At 37.2% G+C, this 17,551-nt stretch overlaps 1 protein-coding gene across 3 annotated transcripts in view; it reads right to left on the reverse strand.

Annotated features, from left to right (window-relative positions):
- The window catches only part of LOC120864550 (guanine nucleotide exchange factor subunit RIC1), a 140,802-nt gene that overhangs the window by 33,378 nt on the left and 89,873 nt on the right, over positions 1-17,551 (reverse strand). For 2 of the 3 annotated variants that reach the window (XM_040241633.1, XM_040241747.1), the window contains 4 exons: positions 11,815-11,957; positions 11,372-11,508; positions 5,157-5,248; positions 3,394-3,482 (listed from right to left, as the gene is read on the reverse strand). In XM_040241633.1, the coding sequence (XP_040097567.1) occupies positions 3,394-3,482; positions 5,157-5,248; positions 11,372-11,508; positions 11,815-11,957 (461 nt within the window). The remainder of the gene's footprint in view (positions 1-3,393; positions 3,483-5,156; positions 5,249-11,371; positions 11,509-11,814; positions 11,958-17,551) is intronic. The other variant, XM_040241677.1, reaches the window with a different exon arrangement.

Here is a 17,551-nt window from a genome sequence, read left to right on the forward strand (position 1 = left end):
CCTTGGACTACAGAATGAAGCAGGGCAAAGGCTAACAGAGTTTTGCCAAGAGAACGCACTGGTCACAAGCAAACACCCTCTTCTAACAACACAAGAGACAACTGTACACATGGACATCACCAGAAGGCCAGTACTGAAAACAGACTGATTAGACTCTTTGCCGCCAAAGATGGAGAAGCTCTATCCAGTCAGCAAAAACAAGATGGGGAGCTGACTGTAGCTCAGATCATGAACTCCTTATTGCTAAATTCAGACTTAAATTGAAGAAAGTAATGAAAACCACTAAGCCATTCAGGTATGATCTAAATCAAATCCCTTACGATTATACAGTGGAAGTGACAAATAGAAACAGAAGATATTAAGAAGAGGTGGCAACAATACACAAAATATCTTCATGACCCAGATAACCACGATGGTGTGATCACTCACCTAGAACCAGACATCCTGGAATGTGAAGTCAAGTGCGCCTTAGGAAGCATCACTATGAACAAAGCTAGTGAAAGTGACTGAATTCCAATTAAGCTAGTTCAAATCCTAAACAATGATGCTTTGAAAGTGCGGCACTCAACATGCCAGCATATTTGGAAAACTCAGCTGTGGCCACAGGACAGGAAAAGGTCAATTTTCATTCCAATTCCAAAGAAAGGCAATGCCAAACTACTGTACAATTGCACTCATCTCACAGGCTAGCAAAGTAATGCTCAAAATTCTCCCAGTGAGGCTTCTATAGTATGTGAACCAAGAATGTCCAGATGTTCAAGCTGGATTTCAAAAAGGCAGAGGAACCAAAGATCAAACTGCCAACATCCGTTGGATCACAGAAATACAAGAAAGTTCCAGAAAAACATATACTTCTGCTTTACTGACTTTAAAGCCTTTGTCTGTATGGATCACAACAAACTGTGGAAAATTCTTAGAGAGATGGGAATACCAGACCACCTTACCTGCCTCCTGAGAAATCTGTATGCAGGTCAAGAAGCAACCGTTAGAACCAGCCATGGAACAATGGACTGGTTCCAAATTGAGAAAGAAGTACATCAAAGCTGCATATTGCCATCCTACTTATTTAACTTATATGAAGAAAATCATGCAAGATGCCGGGCTGGATGAGGCACGAGCTGAAATCAACACTGCTAGGAGAAACAGAATAACCTCAGATATGCTGATGACACCATCCTCATGGCAGAAAATAGAGGAACTAAAGAGCTTCTTGATGAAAGTGAAAGAGGAGAGTAAAAAAGCTGGCTTAACACCCAACATTCAAAAAATGAAGATCATGGTATCCAGTCACATCACTTCATGGCAAATAGATGGGAAACTGGAAATAGCAACAGACTTCATTTTCTTGGGCTCCAAAATCTCTGCAGATGGTGACTGCAGCCATGAAATTAAAGGACGATTGCTCCTTGGAAGAAAAGCTATGACCAACCTAGACAGCATATTAAAAAGTAGAAACATTACTTTGCTAACAAAGGTCCGTCTAGTCGAAGCTATGGTTATTCCAGTAGTCATGTATGGATGTGAAAGTTGGACCATAAAGAAACATGAGTGCTGAAGAACTGATGTTTTTGATTTGTGGTGTTGGAGAAGATTCGAGAGTCCCTTGGACTGCAAGGAGACCAAACCAGTCAATCCTAAAGGAAATCAGTCCTGAATATCATTGGAAGGACTGATGCTGAAGCTCCAATATTTGGGCCACCTGATGTGAAGAAATGATTTATTGGTAAGACCTTGATGTTGGGAAAGAGTGAAGGCAAGAGGAGAAGGGGAAGACGGAAGATGAGATGGCTGGATGGCACCGCCAACTTGATGGATATGAGTTTGAGCAATCTCCAGGAGGTTGTGATGCACTGGGAAGCCGGGCATGCTGCAGTCCACGGGGTTGCAAAGAGTCAGACAACTGAGTGACTAAACTGACTGAGGCAACTAAGAAATGTTTTGATTTGCTTTTAGTTTCATTTAAATAGCTATCGTACTGGATATCACAGTATGGATAAAAAAGAAACAGGGCTAGAAAACACAATCAGAATACACAGCATCCTGTTCTTGCCAGCTGCAGCAAAAACTCTTTAGGAAATAAAAAAAATGCAACCTTTAAAAGCTATGCAATAAGTGATAAAAACTTAAACTAATTTCTATTTTTGGCTATATAGCAAATTTGATAGCTGGATTGACTCTCCACACGGCAACAAGTAAAATGTTAAACAGAATACTTAAATATTTCAAAATATTAAAAAACACTGGGAGGTAAGTGAATGTACAAACTGCTGTTGCCCTGAATTTTTCTGCCAAAACCTAGAGACCTGACTTTCACCTGTGACAACTCTCAGCATATGAGGGACAGAAGATAAAACTCAGAGCTTGGCCAAGAGGGGGAATAGAAGATACCCATGTAATGCTGAGAATACAATTCCATGTTCAAGGGAGAGTGAGAAATAAACTCTACCACACAGAAGGTGAAAAAAAATAGCAAGGAGCACTTTCCTGTTTTTGCCCATGGTATTGAATGGAAAATGAAGAAGTTTCCCTGAGAATCTGCAACCACAAGCCAGTCCTCAGGCTCATCTATAATCTGTGTAACTTATAGGATTCAAAAGAGAAAAAAATCTCAAACAGAGAATATAATGCAAAGGCTTCAAGACTAACGTAGTTTTCCCAGGTGACTGGAAGAAACAAACAGATATCCTCTCAGCAAAAACTCATTTCAATCTAGTTTCTGCTTTCCTGACCAGAAAACATATATACACTTTCTTTCCTCCTTTCTTCTTGACTCAAGAAGTAATGCTTGGGCCTTAGAAGTTAACCTGTGATCATGAAAGAAAAGGCCAAATGAATGCCAATGGCAGCTTACCTTTGGATTTCTTGCCATTATAGAGAATAAATACTATTTGTTTAAGGGATAGTAAGTTGGGTTTTCTGTTAGTTTCAGTCAAAAACATTTCCAGTAATAACAGATTTTACACTTACTCCAGTGGACAGAATTCATCTAAGAGTCACAAAGGGAGTTCCGAGAGAGATTTTTTTGTTTTATTCACTATTGTGTACCAGCATTTAGAACAATGTCTGGCCTATAGTATGTACTCAATAATTACTTGTTGAATGACTAAATGGAAATGAAGGCATAAAATAATAGAGGCAATGAAATTAGGAAAGAGTCTAAAGCAAAGCCCAGACAAGCAACATAGAGGCTACGACTAAGTGAGGGTAAAGAAAACTAAATGGAAGAGATAAAAGAGGTCTCCCAGGAGACTCCAGTAGAAATCCTTAAGTCAGAATTGCTGTTACATGTTTTAATAATACTTGGCCTTTGGCATCCATCATCTAATTCAAATCAAAACTCACTACACATATTATCTGTAATTAAGAAGAAAGAAAAAAAAAAAGAGGACTCACCAGGATACTGTTTTGCTGTTAACTCTAGTTTATGAGACAACTGCATGGCTCCAGTGGTGTTATCTATTGTATAAACCTGTACAGAACCACTGTGAAAATCAAAAAGACTTTCAGTGTAAAAAGATAAATACAAATACAAAAAACATGACTATGGAAATATGTTCTGCTGATAGGAGTGTAAACTAGAACACAACCATTTTGTAAATAATTTAGTCATCTCATAATCTGAAACAAATGCATATTCTATAGTCTAGTGATTTCACCTATAGAAATACCCCAGAAATATCCTTGTCTTTGTGACATATACAATGCTCATCATAAGACTGTTAAGTGCAAAGAAATGCCAACCATCCACATGTCCAGCAATGACAAAGGGAAGAGAAACTGTGGTATATTCATATAATAGTATACCATATAGTACTAAAAATGAATTTTTGTCCTATACCTTAAAATGGACAGCATATCTCTCTACCCACCCATCTATCTATATCTATATAAATAGTATAATTTCATTTCTATACTGTGAAAAACGTCCAAAACATAGTAGTGAAATACATTTGTGGTAAAAATACACAAAGATATAAAGGAAATTTGGTGGCAATTAGGTTAGTCTGAATATGAATGAGTTTTAGAACTTATTGAGGATTTATCATTAATTTACCCATGCATTTGATTAAAGATTGTGTTCTATGTTAAGAGAAAATGAGTTAGGAAGGGACTCGGAGACATGATTAGGAAGTAGGAGTGATAAAATTTATATTGGCTAGCAAAGTTCTATTCCTTGACCAAGCTGTGAAAAGATGGATGCTTATATGATAATTATTTGTAAAACTGTGACTATCTTGATTACACACTTCCCCATTTGTTTTTATTTTATAATATGAAAATTACAAAGGGTATTATAAGTTCTATGTCAATAAATTTGACAGTGTATATGAAAGAAACCAATTCCTAGAAAAATATAACTTGCCAAAATGACTGAGGAAGAGACAGAAAAATCTGAATCTTCCATAAGGCTATTTTAAAAATGAACTGGCATTCAATTTTACTTTGAAAACCTTCATTATTTGAATCAAGGCAAGAAAATGATTTTACAAATTGAGCTTTAAATTTGCTTGTTAACTAAGGCACACTCACTAATTTAAAGGCAAGTCAACACTGATGTCTCAAAAAGAAAGGATTAGAGGCTTCCCTGGTGGCTCAGAGGTAAAGAATCCACCTGCAGGAGACACAGGTTTGATCTCCAGTCCAGGAGGCTTCCACACACTGCTAAGCAACTAAGCCCATGTCCCGTAACTGTAGAGCTCAGGAGCCAAGCCCACATGCCACAACTATTGAAACTTGTGTCCCCTAGAGCCTGTGCTCCACAACCTGCAATGAGAAGTCCAGTGGCCCCCACTCACCACAACTAGGGAAAATCCTGCACAGCAACTGAAGACCCAGCACAGCTGAAAATAAATAAAACCTCTCCTGATGTTATTTAAAATAAAGAACCTAAATTTTAACTGATTTACCCTTAACTTGTGATTCAATTTCCTACCACTAAAAAAAAAGCTCACAAATTAAAACACCTGATCTCCAAAATCTGCCCTTTATATTTGCTTGCTTCAATTAAAATACTTTTACATTTTATATTAAGGTTGATTCATAAATTATAAAAGGCACAACAAAGTTCCTAAGTGTGTTAATAAGAACATCTTATGTTTTTTAAAAAAATTATTTTGGGCAGTAAGTGGTAAAATACAGGCATCTACATTTATTACCTCGCACAACCAAATGCCATCAGTCGATACTTGTTATTTACTGCTACACAAGTTCCATCGATAACATCTTGTGGCCAAACTCCATGAAGCTGCTAAAATTAAGAGACTTAGTTAAGATTTAAAATGGGTTCTCCAAATATACTTCAATTAACATAATTCCCCTTCAGTAAACATAATTTCATAAGGTTTTATATGGTTCTTTATATGGTTTCATCTGGATAGGAAAACATCCCATCAAGACTACCATCTGGATTTTTTTCCCTTAAAATCTCCATTTCATTAACTGGTTTAATAAATATTTCCAGATGAGCTCAGTCTAGTGCTAATTCATTTATAAAACACTAAAAGATGGATATCTGATCTCTAAATTCAAATTAACTGAAGACAATTTTCCTATTAAAAAGTAAACCTCTTGATGGTAGAAACTGCATCTAACTTGCTCACTATTCTTCTTCTTCTCACTTAGCACACAGTGTTTTACTTTCCCAATCAATGGGAATTAGTCAATTTTATTTGGTCTATCTCATCTCTTGAGAAACCTGTATGGGGGTCAAGAAGTAACAGTTAGAACCCTGTACGGAATAACTGAATGGTTTGAGATAGAGAAAGGAGTACGACAAGGCTGTTTATTGTCACCCTGTTTATTTAACTTATACACAGAGCACATCATGTGAAATGCCAGGCTGGATGAATTACAAGCTGGAATCAAGACTGTCAGGAGAAATATCAACAATCTCAGATATGCGGATGACACCACTCTAATGGCAGAAAGCAAAGAGGAACTAAACAGCCTCTTGATGAAGGTAAAGGAGTAGAGTGAAAAAGTCAGCTTAAAACTCAATATTACAAAAACCTAAGATCATGGCATCCAGTCTCATCACTTCATGGCAAATAGAAGGGGAAAAGGTGGAAGCAGTGACATATTTCTTCTTCTTAGGCTCTAAAATCACTGCAGATGGTGATTGCAGCTATGAAATTAGAAGATGACTGCTCCTTGGTAGGAGAGCCATGACAAACCTAGTCAATATGTTAAAAAGCAAAGACAACACTATGCCAACAAAGGTCCCTACAGTCAAGGCTATGGTCTTTTCAATAGTGATGTACCGATGTGAGAGCTGGACAATAAAGAAGGCTGAGTGCTGAAGAATTGATGCTTTGAATTGTGGTGCTGGAGAAGACTCTTAAGAGTCCCTTGGAAAGCAAGGAGATCAAACCAGTCAATCTTAAAGGAAATCAACCCTGAATACTCTTTGGAAGGACTGGTGCTGAAACTGAAACTCCAATACTATGGCTACTTGATGCAAACAGCTGACTCACTGGAAAAGACCCTGATGCTGGCACAGACTGAAGGGAAAAGGAGAAGAGGGTGACAGAGGATGAGATGGTTGGATGGCATCACTGATTCAATGGATGTGATTTTCGGCAAACTCCAGGAGATGGTGAGGGACAAGGAAGCCTGGTGTGCTGCAGTCCATAGGGTCTTGAAGAGTTGGACATGACTCAGGGGCTGAACAACAACGACATTCTTTAGAAGTGATTAATGATTTGTCATTTGCTTACTATTCTCTTTTACTCCTTTGTTTTATAGTATAATAGCATGGCATATGGCAGCCTAACATTACATCTCAGATCTACCACTCACTTGTAAAAATGACTTTGTGATATTTTCAAGCTTCAGTTTTCCTTTCTGTAAATTACCTCTTAGAGTGTTTTGAAGTTTAAGTGGGAGTAGATATATTCAATACATGTAAGGAATGCTGCTAAAGCTGAAACTCCAATACTGTGGCCACCTCATGTGAAGGGTTGACTCATTGGAAAAGACTCTGGTGCTTGGAGGGATTGGGGGCAGGAGAAGAAGGGGATGACAGAGGATGAGATGGCTGGATGGCATCACCGACTCGATGGACATGAGTTTGAGTGAATTCCAGGAGATGGTGATGGACAGGGAGGCCTGGCGTGCTGCGATTCATGGAGTCGCAAAGAGTCGGACATGACTGAGCGATTGAACTGAACTCACTTTATAATGCCTGGAATTCAACAAGTTAAATAAGCTTCAATGAATGAATGATATTATTATTAAGCTTTATATGCTACTTAATTTTGAATACAGACACAGAATAGATTCAACTCTCCTGTCTGTTTTTATTTGTCAAATCAAGGGCATCTTAGATCATAAATTCTAAGGTAAAGGTCACCATGACTGCTAGTTTAGTAAGCACAAAATTTAGCACACTACAATACAGCACTTTACTTTTGGATTATCACAACAGTAAACATTAGATGATCTGATATAATTAAGTTGTTCAAAATATAATACTATAGATTTTTTAAAATTCCTAAATAAACTATATAATCTACTATCTAAATATGAAATGTTTGCTTCTTTGTAGGAGTTTTATTTACTTTAATAATAAAACTATACATTACTTCAAATAGAAAATGGCAAAAGACAGCAATGAACATTATTTCTTTGGACTACTGTCTAAACTGGAATTCATTCATTCATCCCTACCATAAAAGTCTTCCAGGCACCCACTATTCACCAGATGCTGCTCTAGATACTGGGGATACTGCAGATATTCAAACATACCAAAATCCTCAGCTGTATCCCTGCCTTACATTTGTTAAAAGACTGACAAGTTTAAAAAATTGTACAGTATTACACAGAAAGTTGGTAAATGCTACAAAAAAAAAAATAAAACAGTTATGGAGAGGAGAGTGTATAGGGGAGGGATGTAATATTAAACTATTTTCCCTATGATGAAGGTGCCTCTCGAGGAAAGTACTGAGAGAGACAGAGCAACAGAAAGGCCCTGTCATAGCAGCATTTCTGGCATGTTCAAAGATAAAAGAAACTTGTGCGGCTGGAGTGGAGTGGAATAAGGGAAGAAGTAGTAAAGGAGGTAACGGATGAAACAGTAGGCCAGATTTATAAGGCTTTGAAAGCCACCATGAGATCTTTGACTTTTCTCCATTTCATATATGGGGAGTCACTGGAAGAGTCTTTAATTTTTTAACCCTATTATGAATTATGATACATTAAAGACAAATACCAAAACCAAAAATGTACATCATAGTAATATCACAAAGGAAACACTTGTGAAATTACCACTCAGCTAGGAATTACCAGTACCCAAAAGTCTCCCAATAGTGTCACTCCTGATCAGTATACCCTCACCTGAACCACAGAAGTAACCAATATCCAGACTTACATGGTAATCACTTTCTTTTCCTTTAAACTATTAACACTTAAACATGCACTCATACAAACTCTAATTCAGAGCTGCCTAGGTTTTAAGATTTCCTTCTGCTTTATGTAAAATAGAATCACAGCACATACTTTTTTGTGTCTGGCTGTTTCCACTGAATATTTTTGTAAGATTCATCCATGTTGTTGCATACAGCCTTGTTTGCTCATTTTAGCTCACTGGGCCTCTGGCCTCCCCTAGCCTCTTAATTCCTTACTGTTTTGTTAGCTCTCCAAAGCCTTTAAGCACATTAAAAAAATTATTTTTTCTCCAGCTTTTCTAGTTGACCTCAGCAGGTTTTGTCCTAAAACTCTAGTCCTACTAAAGGGTTCTAAGCAGAGGAGTGGCATAGTCTAACATATTTTAATAGATGTGGTCTACCGTATTTTTACAGTGTATACTCTAAGTTATACATAGTGTGTGTATATATATATATATGATGTGTATATAGATGTGTATACTGTATAGTGGCTGTAAATTTGTACAGCCATTATAGAATGCCAAACAGGGGTTCTTATAAGGCACTTAAATAATGTCTAATATAAATACACCATTAGAGTATTTCCCAATTACCAGTAATACATATGCAATGTTTTCATGTAACTTATATTTTCTACTTATAACTTCCTTAATAATGTCCATCTACTTTTCATTATTTAAATCCTTAAATTATTAGAAAATTTTCTTTAACCAAATACTAATTAAAGCTGATATTCAGAAATGAATTACCTTCCAGTTCTAACATGTTTATTTTTAGGAAATAAATTTAAATCCAAAACATATGTCAACAAAATGAAAAGGGAGTCTACTGAATGGGAGAAAATATTTGCAGATCACATATTTGACAAAAGGTTATATTCAACATATATAAAGAACTCATGTATTTAATAGCAAAAAAATTGATTAAAAAAATGGGCAGATGATCTGAACAGACATTTCTCTAAAGAACACATAAGGATGCCCAAAAAGTACCTGAAAAGATGCTCAACACCACTAATATCAGAGAAACGCACATCAAAACCACAATGAGATGTTACCTCACACCTGTCAGAATGGCTATTATCAAAAAGACAAGAAATACTTAAGTGTTGGGACAGTGGGAGAAAAAGGAACCCTTATGCACTCCTGATGGCAATGTAAATGTGTACAGCCACACATCTCCATGTTCAACAGCAATGTAAATGTGTACAGCCACACATCTCCATGTTCAATGGCAATATAAATGTGTACAGCTACATAACTCCATGTTCAATGCAGCACTGTTTATAGAAGCCAAAATATGGAGACACTTAAGTGTTCACTGATGGATGAATGGATAGAGAAAATCTGGTATATGTACATACATGCACACAAAACGGAATACAGTTGACTCATACAACATGAGGGTTAGGGGTACCTATCCCCCACAGTAGAAAATACACACACAACTTTACAGCTGGCCCTCCATATCCATGGGTCTGCATCTGGATTCAATTAATTGCAGATTACAGAGTATTACAGTGTGTATTTATTGAAAAAAATCCAGGTGTCAGTGGACCTGTGCAGTTCAAATCTACAGTGTTCAAGGGTCAACTGTATTTAGCCATAAGGAAGAATGAAATCTTGCCTTTTGCAACATGCTGAATGAAGTAAATTAGATGAGAAAGCTGATACCATATAGAAAAATACGCCCTTAAAAACTTAAAATTCTTTCCAGTTAGAGAGGCTGAACATGAATATTTAGTTTCTCTGACTCTTAAAACCCCAAATGTGTCAGTTGGCAAGGAAAGAATGGGAGAGGAGGTAGTATCAGAAAATTTTGTAAGCTGGGAAGCAAGGGTATGAGTAGAGTCCTTAACTAGCAGTAAGGAACACTTTGAAAAACAGTCAAATTTGCATTACAGGTTACACAAAGGGCTTGGGGAGTTAAAATGTCTCTCAAAAGCTGAACTAAAAGCAGCAGGACTGGTTCAAAGACTGTTTATTCAATAGCTGGATCTGCTTAGGTTACCTCCCACTCTGAGCAGCTAAGGAATATTCTACCTCCACTCCAAGAGAAAACTGAATTTCTTCTTTAGAGAAAAACAAGACAAAAATCTCAGCGGTCTCTAAACAACACTGAAAATAGGGATACGTGGGAGTTTACTTCCTGAATTTGGAATCTCTAGTCTAACTCTTTCATAACTCAAAATCCCAAAATACCGGGCCAGCCAGGTACATCATCTTTGGAGAAGACTGGATAAGGCGTGAGGAGGAAAAAAATAACTCAGTTAGCTCACGTTATGAAGAGCACAGTCAACCAAACCCACCAAATCCCACACAGCCGTTAGTGAGTCTAAATTTTTATTCTGGGTCTTTGTCACAACCAAATTCATAATTAACTAATCAAATATTTACCATTAACTCTGAAAGGATCTAAGAGTAAAGGAATATAGGGAATCCATAAGATGATGATGAGGGACAGCCCCAACATGCAGCCTGCGTGCAATCCATCCAGAAGAATACAAGAGAAATTTCAAGACGACGAAACAAATACTAATATAATCAAAATCACATTATCTATATTGGAATGATGAGAACTTACAGACGTTGTGGGACCAGGAAAGAGGGAAGTAAATGGTCATTTTCCACAACGGCAAGTCAATAAACACAGCCTGAAAACCAAAAACTAAAGGAATACTCAGAGTAGTGGAGATAAACAGCAAAATAATCAATAAAGGAGTAAAAAGTAGTTGCCTCTGAGAATGAACACTGGGCATGAAGAGAGGAAAGGAACGATCATTTTTCATTAACATGTCAAAAGACTTCCTTGTTTATGTATAGTTAAGACTTCTTTGTCTGTTTATGCTAGTTGTATGTATAGCTTTGATTAAAAAAAATTAACAACCACTCCTAAAATCTTAAATAAGGAAAACTGGAGGGGGATTTAATGAAGATTAAAATTAATAAATGCAAAATTGAAAAACAAACATTGAAAGTAAATCCTACCTCTGCAGTAAATCTACTTGACACTGGTGTAATGAATCCCACTTTACCATCGTTAAACACAACAGCAAATCCATCAAGTGTGGCACAGTATTCCATGTCTCTAATGTGCACATCTGCAAAACCCAGGAATGAACCTGCTGATGAAAAAGTTAAGTATTTGAAACATGAATATAAATAAATTAATTCTCTTACACTTTTGCTTGCAAACCATGTAAGAACAGTTAAAAGGTCAAAATTTAAAGACCTAACAACACTGAACAGTTAAACTACTCCTTCCTACACACACACACACACACACACACACACTCAACTCACTCTCCTTTTCTTCCCTTACATAATTAATTTCAAAGTAGAAAAATCAATGTTCATCCATAGAAAATATCTGACTGTATTATATAAAATATTAAACTCCTTGTTCTATCTCATGTAAAAAGTATTACTACCTCTAGATGACTGCAGGTCTACTGAAAAGGGTACTGTACAAAGATTAATAGCTTTCCTCCCATTTGTCATTCCTTCCCAGTGAATAAGATGAAGAAGTCCATCAGAAGTAGCAACCAGGAGATCTTCCAGCACAGACTGCAAACTGTAGGGAAGCAATAAGCAATTTATCAGTTATCTTTTAAGAAAAACATACTGGGAAAGCAATGAATATAACTGCTCTGGATAATATTGAAGCAAAGATCATGAAACCACTTATAAAACTGCCATTTATCAACAATTTCACTATACAGTAGTTTATCTATGTATAATTCAATCTAGATCAGAAATTTTGGGGGGGGGGGAAGACCATAGTTGCTATTATTACAAACCTGACAGACTGAGTTTAAAAACCAGACACACTGAAATGACAGATTAGAAGATGGAAGGATAAGTGAAGCTAAGAAAGCAGAGGCAGAGAAACCATAAAAATGAACTAATGATAGAATAACAGTCTAGAGCTAGGGACCGTAGTGGTACCCATTCTCTACCCCTGTCCAAGAGAACTTTCACCAGTGATGGAGATATTCTGTTATCCATACTACTGAACACAGTGGCCATTAGCCATGTGTGGTGACTGCACATTTGACATACTGAACGAGTGTAACAAAAACACTAAATTTTAAGTTTATTTTATCTACAATTAACATTTAAGTCACTTCATTTGACTAGTGGCTACTGTCATGGAAAACACAGTTCCAGACCACAATGTTTCTAAGGTATCACAGAATCTCATGTTAGGTCTGGGCTCTGTGGCAGGCGCTATGCTTGTCGAAGATTGAAAGGTGAAGAAATATATAGTTTCTCCCTCCAGAAGACCTCTCAGGTAACTAAGTACTGAAAATAAATTATGTAGTATGATCTCAGCATTTATTGATACTTGCAAAGAGCTTTAATAATTACAGTTTCCAGGGCAATAAATGCCTAATATGCTTACTCCTATAATGCCAAGCCTGGGGGGCAGTGTTATTTACATCTGGTACCAAATGTTTATGGGAAGAAGGTCAAGAGTGAGGAATAATCCAAGTGAAGCTACAAAGATACTGGCAGAAAGAAAGAAAGAGAACCAATGGAAACTTGGCATCAGGAAAGCCAAGGGAATAGTGAAAGTCAAAGTGTTAGTCGCTCAATCGTGTTTGACTCTTTGCGACCCCATGAACTATAGCCTGCCAGGCACCCAGGACTTCCCAGGCAAGAATACTGGAGTGGGTTGCCATTTCCTTCTCCAGGGAATACTCCTGACCCAGGGATTGGACCAAGGTCTCCTGCATTGCAAGCAGACTCTTTACCGTCTGAGCTACCAGGGAAGCTCTCAAGAGTATCAAATGCTATTAAAAAAATTGAGTATAAGAAAGAATGAAAAATGTATGTCTAATATACACTATTATATACTGTTAAATTAGCTTTCATACTTAAGAGGTTAAAAGTTTATTTCAGAAATATTTTGATTCATAACAGTGAAAAGAATGTTTTTCAATGTTTTCTTTAACCTTCAATTCTTTGGAGTCCAATGACTTATTCTACTATGTATTTCAGATAATTCACAATTTACTGTATTTTCTTCCCAACTATAAAAATATTTTAAAAGATTATCCCCTTACTGAGCTCCATCTCTTGAACTTCAGAGCATTTGTAATCAATTACAATTTCCAGTTTAAAGAAAGTTCATCTTTTAAAATATTATATATTCTTTTATTTCAAATTTATATTTTAATGGTACAATTTATGTGTAGCATGTGGTGGCTAGAATATAAAAACTTTATGTTTTAGAGCTGCTACTGCAAGGAGATCAAACCAGTCAATCTTAAAGGAAATGAACCCTGAATATTCATTGGAAAGGCTGATGCTGAAGCTCCAATACTTCAAGCACCTGAAGTGAAGAGCCGACTCACTGGAAAAGATCCTGATGCTGGGAAAGACTGATGGTAAAAGGAGAAGGAGGTGGCAAAGAATGAGATAGTTAGTGTCACTGACTCTATGGACATGAATTTGAGCAAACTTTGGGAAATAGTGATGAACAAGGAAGCCTGGTGGGCTACAGCTCACAGGGTCACAAAGAGTCAGACATGACTTAGCGACTGAACAACAACAACTGCATGTCAAAAGAAGTAATTTAGTGGAGTAGTCACTGGGCTTCCCTGGTAGCTCAGTGGTAAAGAATCTGCCTGCAATGCAGGTCGGGAAGATACGCTGGAGACAGGATAGGCTACCCACTCCAGTATTCTTGGGCTTCCCTGGTGGCTCGGTTGGTAAAAAATCCACCTGCAGTGTGAGACCTGGGTTCGACCCCTGGGTTGGAAAGATTCCCTGGAGAAGGCTACCCACTCCAGTATTCTGGCCTGGAGAATTCCATGGACTGTACAGTCCATGGGGTCGCAAAGAGTCAGACACAACTGAGCAACTTTCACTTTCAGTCACTGGTTCACCAGTGATCTTCATTCAGTAGGAGTCAGCCTAGGTTTATTTCAAATTGCATTCTTTCTCTTCCTTTCTCATATGTCCCTAGAAAAATCACTGCATATGATGGTTAGGAACAAGATCAAGGTTAACCTTCAATAATTTAACTGCCTGACAGACAAAATTCAACACTCCTTTGGCAAAGTTAACAGAATTCAGAATCTCTACCATCATTTACCATGCTGTGACAAAAAATGACCAGGCATCTGAATAAACAGGAAAATGTGATCCAGAGTTAAGAGAAAAATCCATCAATGTAAACTGACTCATAAAAACTCCTGATGTTGGAATTAACAATGACTTTAAAATAATTGAGACAAACATGATAAACAATCTATATAAAAAGATAGACCCTTCTTGTTTAATTGAAAGTAAACAAACTTTAAATTAAAGCCTGATATCAGATGTTAAAGTACTGAATATTTCCATAGTTTAGTAAACAGGTCTTATTCCAAGTCACCCAAGTGTTTTCCCTCACCACTGATTCCTGTTCTCACAAAGAACTAAAGGATTGATTCTGGGCATCTGGGGGATGTCAAGATTCTGTACAAATAATCAATATCCTTGGGAAGATTCCCTGGAGAAGGGACTGTCTACCCACTCTAGTATTTGGCCCTGGAGAATTTCAAGGACTATATAGTCCACGGGGTAGCAAAGAGTTGGACATGACTGAGTGACTTTTTACTTTCACTTTTCTTTCATTTATGTCTTTGATATGTCGCACTGATTTTTACTGAAAATCACCCCGGGTGTAAGTAAACACAGAATACATATAAATATACTCTAAGTTATGCCTTTAGAGAGAGGCTCTCCAATCATTAACTTCTATGGGCTTTACTAACAGCTATGTGATATCCCAGGGGTGTCTGTTATTGCTGTTGTTATTCAATTAAGGATCTTAGAAGCAGAATAATAGGATTTTGGAAGGAGAATAATAGGATTTTGGAATCTGATTAGTCAAATATTCTTAATGGAAATATATAATTAATAATTAACAATTCTCAAATATGTAAATATGTTTCTTACCTAATTAATATTAAATACTGGCAATACCAGACCACCTAACCTGCCTCTTGAGAAACCTATATGCAGGTCAGGAAGTAACAGTTAGAACTGGACATGAAACAACAGACTGGTTCCAAATAGGAAAAGGAGTACGTCAAGGCTGTATATTGTCACCCTGCTTATTTAACTTCTATGCAGAGTACATCATGAGAAACACTGGCCTGGAAGAAGTACAAGCTGGAATCAAGATTGCCGGGAGAAATATCAATAACCTTAGATATGACACCACCCTTATGACAGAAAGTGAAGAGGAACTAAAAAGCCTCTTGATGAAAGTGAAAGAGGAGAGTCAAAAAGTTGGCTTAAACTCAACATTCAGAAAACGAAGATCACGGCATCTGGTCCCATCACTTCATGGCAAATAGATGGGGAAACAGTGGAAACAGTGTCAGACTTTATTTTGGGGGGCTCCAAAATCACTGCAGATGGTGATTGCAGCCATGAAATAAAGGACGTTTACTCCTTGGAAGAAAAATTATGACCAACCTAGACAGCATATTCAGAAGCAGAGACATTACTTTGCCAACAAAGGTCCGTCTAGTCAAGGCTATGGTTTTTCCTGTGGTCATGTATGGATGTGAGAGTTGGACTGTGAAGAAAGCTGAGTGCCGAAGAATTGATGCTTTTGAACTGTGGTGTTGGAGAAGACTCTTGAGAGTCCCTTGCACTGCAAGGAGATCCCACCAGTCCATTCTGAAGGAGATCAGTCCTGGGATTTCTTTGGAAGGAATGATGCTAAAGCTGAAACTCCAGTACTTTGGCCACCTCGTGTGAAGAGTTGACTCATTGGAAAAGACTCTGATGCTGGGAGGGATTGGGGGCAGGAGAGAAGGGGACGACAGAGGATGAGATGGCTGGATGGCATCACTGACTCGATGGACTTGAGTCTGAGTGAACTCCGGGAGTTGGTGAGGGACAGGGAGGCCTGGCGTGCTGCAATTCATGGGGTCACAGAGAGTCGGACATGACTGAGCGACTGAACTGAACTATATATACTACATGGGGCTTTCTATGTGCCTGGGAAAAAGGAAGATAGAGAATAAACTGTAAAATTTATTAGCATTTATTATTAGTTATAAATGCAGTAAGAGTTTTAATTATAAATTATATTAGTACTTTTTTTCTTTTTTTAAATTAAAAAAAATTTTTTTGTACTGGGATATAGCCAGCTAACAATGTTGTGACAGTTTTAGATGAACGGAGAAGAGTCTCAGCCATACATACACATGTACCCATTCTCCCACCAGCCCTCCTCCCATCCAGGCTGCCACATAATACTGAGCAGAATTCCATGTGCTATACAGTAGGTCCTTGCTGGTTATCCATTTTAAGCATTGCAATGTAGTACTTTTTACTTTCTAAACATACTCTATCCTTAATCAATAACAAGAAAAAGATGTTTAACATTTAATCCTATTCCTTCTTCAATAAAAAAATTAAAGATAGCAGTACTCTTGCCATCTTATGCCTAAAAGCAGCAGTCTGTCCCTATCTTTATTTGACTTATTTTCAGCAGTTTTCAGAGAGAAAACAGAAGGCTAAAAGCCCAATTTTCATACCTCCTCACTCAATTGAAAATTATATAGGAATTCTCCAATTAAATTTCCAGGAGGTCCATGTTACAGGTGCTAATAATAACACTCTTCTGAAATGCAATCATTTTACTGAAGTTTTGAGAGAAACCTTAGAGATTTCCAATCACCTAAATAAATAGGTTAAAAACGAGCACAAGTTACACTTGTACAAGATAGCAGGAATTCTTTTTTTTTAAGGTTTTTTTTTCTATCCTATTTCCATGAACTGTATATTATTTCCTCCCACCAGGTGGAGGCAGAAAGCCATGCTTGTACAGTCCCACGTAGCTTGGTTCCTCGACATTCAAAATTCCTCACACAAGTTACATTCTTAAACAGAATCTCTATGCTGAAATAAAATCCGAGATGAAGAGTAACCTTAATGCGATCTTTTGTAGCCCTTATCACGTTTGAAAGTGAATAAAAACACCAAAAAGGCATTCTTTTTCTCTGAGGAGAATTAGAGTGAAAAAGGATAGATTAAACAAGGCAAGACAATAAATAGTCATCCACTTGCACACAATACTATTTAAATATGTTCCACTAATTGTACTGTATTCTAATAAGAGAAACAATAAAAGAAGCCGTTCATTACAACTGTGAA

This window comes from Oryx dammah, unplaced genomic scaffold (genome assembly GCF_014754425.2).
Source record: "Oryx dammah isolate SB20612 unplaced genomic scaffold, SCBI_Odam_1.1 HiC_scaffold_1, whole genome shotgun sequence".
Taxonomy (NCBI): Eukaryota; Metazoa; Chordata; class Mammalia; order Artiodactyla; family Bovidae; genus Oryx; species Oryx dammah.